The 6,757-nt window shown below is 40.0% G+C and overlaps 1 protein-coding gene across 4 annotated transcripts in view; it reads left to right on the top strand.

The window, feature by feature from the left end:
• Window positions 1–6,757, top strand: part of GSPT1 (G1 to S phase transition 1) — a 58,181-nt gene that overhangs the window by 46,478 nt on the left and 4,946 nt on the right. For all 4 annotated transcript variants that reach the window (XM_006776279.2, XM_015572133.1, XM_015572132.1 and 1 more), the window contains one exon: window positions 5,974–6,147. In XM_006776279.2, coding sequence (XP_006776342.1) covers window positions 5,974–6,147 — 174 coding nt within the window. The remainder of the gene's footprint in view (window positions 1–5,973; window positions 6,148–6,757) is intronic.

Raw genomic sequence — 6,757 nt, forward strand, 5'->3', positions numbered from 1 at the left:
ACAGATCTGAATCATCAGAGATTTTGTTAGATTTAAATGAGAATTTTTTTACCATGCTCAATTCCAGACACAGTGAATTAGAAAAGATGTCTGTTGTCAATGTAGTGTTTAAGTATAACTAACACCTTACAAATTGTACTCTGGGGTTTCTTGATGCCTTAGGCATGGGGATTAGAGTATTCAACCATAGTATTTTTATTCTAAAGTGTTTCTGCATTAAAGCCTACTTTTTCTGCAACTTGAAAGTCAGTGACTACTTAATGAAAATAATATAGTTGATTTGAATTTGTGTAGAGTAGTCATTAGAAATATAGTTGATCATGGGAGATGGAAGTGGGATTGGTGTTTGCCAGGGGTTGGGGACGGGAGAATGGGGAGTGACTGCTTAATGGGTACAGTGTTTCCTTTTGGAGTGATGAAAAGTTTTGGAACTGGATAGTGGTTATGATTGTAGGGCATTGTGTGAATGTATTCGATGCCACTGAATTGTACAGTGTAAAATGATTTAAAAAGACAAATGTCATGTGGTATTTCACCACCACAGAAAGAAAAGTACAATTCACTGGAGGCATGGGCCTTAATATACTAGTTATAGACCAGGGGTGGGGAATGTCCGGCCTGCGAGCTTTGGTCTGGCCCTGCCAAGGCATTAGGGGCAAGTTAATTAAATGTTTGACCAAATATAGCAGGCTAATTTTTAAGTTGATAATTTTATATGGCCCGCAAATGATGTTATAAATATTCAAATGGCCTTTGGCAGTAAAAAGGTTCCCCACCCCTCTTATAGACAGAGTGGCTTTTCTCTGTGGAAGCTGTCACTTTATACTAATTACTTACTGGGCAGGTGTAGCATATCTTATAGTTGGTTAAGTAAGCCTTGAAAACTCAGTTCACTTTTGTCCTCAATCTCTGTGGAACAGTTAAATATTTAAAAGATACAGATGTCATACTGCTTTACATTTGAAAATTAATGGGTAGGCAACCTATGGATTGGGAGAAAATAATTGCATATCCTAAATCTGGTAAGAGGTTAATATGCAGAATATATAAAGAACTCCTACAACTCAACACAAAAAACAAGCCACCTGACTAAAAACACGAGCAAAGAGCTTAAATTTACATTTCTCCAAAGATGTACAAATAGCCAATGAGTACATGAAAAATGATCAATATCACTAATCATTAGGTAAATGCAAATCAAAATCACAATCAGAAAATATTTCACACCCATCTGTATGGCCACTATAAAAAACAAACCAAAAAATAGCCGTGGCCAGGTAACTCAGTTGGACGGAGGGTCAGCCTGTACACCAAAAGGATGTAGATTCAATCCCTGGTCAGGTTGGGTATGGGAGGCAACTGATGTCTCTCTCCCTTTCCTTTCCTCTCTCTCAAAATAAAACATATCCTTGGGTGGGAATTTTAAAAATCCTTTTTTTAAAACCCAGAAAATAACAAATGTTGGCAATGGGAAAATTGGAACCCTTGTTCACTGTTGGTGGGAATGTAAAATTGTTCAGCTGCCATGGGAAACATAATGGTGTTTCTCCCCAAAAAATTAAATAGTAGTTTCACTTCTAGGTATGTAACCCCCCACCCCCCAAATTAAAAACAGAGCCTCAAAGAGATATTTGTACACCCATATTCATAACAGCATTGTTTGCAGTTGCCAAAAGGTGGAAGCAACCCAGGTGTCTGGCAGATTAACAGATAATCAAAATGTACATATGTATAAGTGGATTATTATTCAACCACAGAAAAGGAAATTCTGACATATGCTATACAATATGGATGAACCTTGAGGACGTTATGCTAACTGAAATAAACCAGTCACAATGATTCTAGTTCTATGAGGTACCTAGAGCAGTCCTCAGATTTCATAGAAGCAAAGTAGATGGTGGTTTCCAGGGCTTGTGGGGAGGGAATAATGGGGAGTTGTTTAATGGTGTAGTTTCAATTTTGTAAGATGAAAAATTTTCAGAACTCAAGATTGGTTGTATACAGTATGTACTTAATACTATTGGACTGACAAAATGTTCTAGGGGATACATTTTATGTTCTGTATTTTACCACAGTATTTAAAAAGTAAAAATTAATGAGTAAAATTAAAAATTGATCATTTTTTCATTTGCTATTTACAAAATTGTTCTAATGTACAGATTGATATTTAGACCTTTTTTAGATTGCTGGTTTGTTAACTTCTGGTTCTTAAGGAGTCTATGGAAGCCTATGCTTCTAATGCCTGCATTACTTCTACTTCCTATGCTGGGCTGTAGCAGTAAAGTGAAGCAAAAGAAGTGTTGTTGGAGGATAAAAAACTATCTGTGTGATGGAATTTCTGAATATTGCTTTGATATTTAAAAATTGGCTTTGAGTTTGTATGCAAAAAAGTTTGAGTTAACTGACTCTGCAAGTTTAGTGCAATGTGGCTTTCCCCCCACTTCAGTGCAGTAATCTGAATGCTCATTTCTGATAATTTGAGATACCAAAAGGATATTGTATAAACTCCAGCTCATGTTATTAGGAATGTGGACTCAAACATTTAAAATCATATCCTAGCTAATAAAAGACAAAGATGCTAGTTGACCGTACCTTTGCTACTCCCATGAGCCAATCAGAATGATATGCAAATTAACTGCCAACAAAGATGGTGGCTAATTTGCATAGGGCGGGCCAGTGCGAGCTGCCAGCCAGGACCCCCGTTTGCCACCTAAGTCCCATCGCCAGCCAGGACCCCATGTGCGGCCCTGGGCGATGGGACCCCCCCCACCATGTGCGGCCCTGGGCAATGCAATGGCCTGAGGAAACCCTATTCTTGTAGGAATCTTGCTGCAACGGGCCTCTAGTACTGTATAATAGATAAACACATTGCAGGCTTGTCTCCAAAACTTATTGAACTGATAAGACAGGATATCACACCTCAGTCAAGACAAGGGACATCTATGAAGACAGTTGTAGATACCCTTTACTTAGAAATGTTAACCACTTATCCCTATTAAATTGCTTAAATATAGCCTAAACTCACTCCTTGCACAGCTACCTGTTGAATCTCTAGAGAATATGGAAATGTTTAGTTATCTTTAATACCTTTCATAAACTAAGAGAAGTTGTTGGTCTCAATCTTAATTTTTGAGTAATTACAGTAAACAGTAATGATTCCTTGGGGGGAGTATAAAGGAAAGGCTTCCCAGAGGGGATAGAGCAGCGGTTCTCAATCTGTGGGTCAAACTACCCTTTCACAGGGGTCGCCTAAGACCATCAGAAAACACGTATATAATTACACTAGGGGCCCAGTGCACGAATTTGTGCACCTTGAAAGGAACTGTGGGCTGTGAAGCTGTGGTGGGCACAGGGGTGGGTCTTGGCCCATCCTTCACGCCCCTGCTGGCCCCTCCTGCTGTGGCCCCTGGTCCCCTCTCTGCTGGCAGCCCCACTCCTGTTGCTGTCAATCCCATGCACTGACGGTGCCGACCCTGCTTGCACCCACTCATGGCGTAGAGCAATTGGGGCCAGCATCATCAGTGGGTGCAAGCGAAGCTGGTGCCGTCAGCAGGTGTGAGTGGTGACTGCTACTCTGATCGCCCCTCAGGAGCAGGGGGAGGTGGAGAAGCCCTAAGGGGTGATCGGGCCGGCGCCGCCATTTGCACCCACTGACAGCGCTGAGCAATTGGGGCTGGCACCAGGTGCCAGCAGTGGGTGCGAGTGGTGGCTCCAGGGCAGGACTGTTGTGCATGGGAGCAAAGAATTTTTAGTAACCACCAGAGGCTCGCCCTGATGACAGTGATTGGCACCCCGCCTTGGACTGGCACTCCCACTCACCTTCTTTACCATCTGGCCATGGACGACGCCCACTATGTCCTGCGCTTGCCCCCTGGTGGTCAGTACACATCATAGTGACCCGTTGTTCATTTGTTCTGCCATTCGGTCTATTTGCTTATTAGCCTTTTATTATATAGGATATTGTTTTTGTGATTAATCACTATGCTTTAATTATGTTCAATTTGTAACAATGAAATTGGGGGTCACCACAACATGAGGAACTGTATTAAAGGGTCACAGCATTTAGAAGGTTGAGAACCACTGGGATAAAGTGTGCCTGCTCTTTTTTTAAAATTTGACTGAGGTAACCAAGTGGATTAAGTTAATCTTACACTAGCTCTATTGTGTTTAGCCATACAAGGCCATAAGGGATTGTTATGTTGGGTTATTATGGCAAAAAAATAGTGAACAATAGTTTGTACATGGTAGAACTGCTAAGATCTACCCCTTTATCCTGCTGTTACTACAAAGAACTTAGCTAACAAATATGGCTCTATTTCACTTGGGATGAATTTCAGTAGAACAGGTATCATTAAGATACAAGATTCCTTGTTTATTTTGATTTTTAAGATTTAATTATTGATACATATTTATTGCCATTTTATTGTTCATATTTTTTTATCTTTTTTTTCCCTTCTTCCTCTTAAAGAATACCATTCAACATTTCATGTAATAATGGTTTGGTGGTGAACTCCTTTCGCTTTTTTTTGTCTGTGAAGCTCTTTATCTGACTTTTCAATTCTAAACGATACCTTTGCTGGGATGTTCTTTGGTGTGGGCCTCATTGGGTTTATCTTGTTTGGGACTCTACTTCCTGATCTATTTCTTTCATCAGGTAGGGGAAGTTTTCTGTCATTATTTCTTCAAATAGGTTTTCAATTTCTTGCTGCTCCTCTTCTCTTTCCGGCACCCCCTTGATGCATATATTTTTATGCTTGAAGTTGTCCCAGAGGCTTTTTTCACTATATTCATACTTTTGGATATTTTTTTCTTTTTGTTTTTCTGATTGGGTGTGTTTTGCTTCCTCATATTCCAAGTCACTGATTTGATTCTTGGCATCCTCTACTCCAGGGGTCCTCAAACTACGGCCCGCGGGCCACATGCAAATACAAATATTGTATTTGTTCCCATTTTGTTTTTTTACTTCAAAATAAGATATGTGCAGTGTGCATAGGAATTTGTTCATAGTTTTTTTTTAAACTATAGTCCGGCTCTCCAACGGTCTGAGGGACAGTGAACTGGCTCCTGTTTTAAAAGTTTGAGGACCCCTGCTCTACTCTGTTGATTCACTATAAATTTTTCATTTCAGTTAGTATATCCATCATTTCTGACTGGTCCCTTTTCATGTCTTTGACAGTCTCACTAAGTTCCTTGAAGCTCTCATTAATTTACTTGAGCATCTTTATAATCACTGTTTTGAACTCTCTATCTAGTAGTTTGCTTCCATTTCTTTTAGTTCTTTTTCTGGAATTTTCTTCGGTTCTGTCTTGTGACATGTTTCTTTGTCTCTGCATTTTGGCTGCTTCCCTGTGTTTGTTTCTATGTATTACATAGAGCTGCAATGTCTCCTGGAATTGATAGAGTGGCCTTGTGTAGTAGATGTTCTGTAGACCCCAGTGACTCAGCCTCCCCAGTCACCTGAGCAGGGCATGCTAGGTATGCTCCTGTGTGAGCTGTGTGGTGTGCACCGTCCTGTGTAGTTGAGCCTTGATGGATGTTAGTGTCTTTGGGAGGTATTGACCCCCTGGCCAATTGGATGTGAGAACCAGCTGTGACTACAGAGGAAGTGCAGGAGACACCCCTATGGAACAGTACTTGCTTCAGTGGGGCTTTGGTGCTCACTGAGTTTGCTCCTTGAGTGTGTCGCTGGTGGATGTGGTAAAGTTGTAATCTGGAGTGATCTGAAGATGTCCACCAGGTACACAGGCTAAGGGGCCACCCTGGAGGTGCAAATGGATAACAGATAATTTTAATTGGCAGTTGTCCTTCGGCGTATGATTTTTATAAAAGTTCATGTCATACAAATGTAATAAGTATTTTGGATAATCAGCAAGCACGGAAAAATGCAACAACTCAATAAACAGGTTGTTTTATGGTCTGCAATGCAATGAGTGAAAAGTGTCAGAAAACCTCCAATCTCGGTTTCTTTTTAAGCACAACGTGGAAGTTCTTGGAATCCTTTCTGATGATGTAGAAACTGATTCTGTAGCCCCAGGTGAAAACCTCAAAATCAGACTGAAAGGAATTGAAGAAGAGGAGATTCTTCCAGGATTTATACTTTGTGATCCTAATAATCTTTGTCATTCTGGACGCACATTTGATGCCCAGGTAAACCAGTTATTATAGTTATCTCAGTGATGTTTACTGTTCAAATGACATTTGAATTTAAATGTCCTTTGTTCGGGTTATTGATGACATGTCATTGTGTGTAGAAGGGGAATTGAAATAGAATAAATTGTGTGTGTGTCACAACAGCCATAAGGTAGGTATCTTACAATATAAGGTCTTCTTACTGGTTAGATTGTATTCTTTGTAAATTCCTTTTTTTCTAATCTGTTTATATCATTACTCAGTGTCTTTCACTTTAAATAGAGCAAGTTGCCTTGGAAGTCATGGTTTGTCTGCTCCTTTAGCACAAATAACTCTCCAAACAGAAAAACATGCCCAATTTTTTCTTATTAGTAACCTGACCCTCTCCAGGACAGTGACAGAATAAATTATTGGTGTAGCTCACAGAATTTTTCAATTCTTTTACAAAGTATAATAACTAACCAAATTAAATTCTGATGCCAGAAGCAAGGTTGTTCACTTTTACTGGACCTTAGATATTGAGAAATGGATAAAACTATGATGTTCACATCTAGCGGTGGAGGGAACCCAGTAGCATGTGAGCAGTAATGATTCCTTGGGGGAGGTACAAGGGAAAGGTTTCCACTAG

This window comes from Myotis davidii, unplaced genomic scaffold (genome assembly GCF_000327345.1).
Source record: "Myotis davidii unplaced genomic scaffold, ASM32734v1 scaffold209, whole genome shotgun sequence".
NCBI classification, from domain to species: domain Eukaryota; kingdom Metazoa; phylum Chordata; class Mammalia; order Chiroptera; family Vespertilionidae; genus Myotis; species Myotis davidii.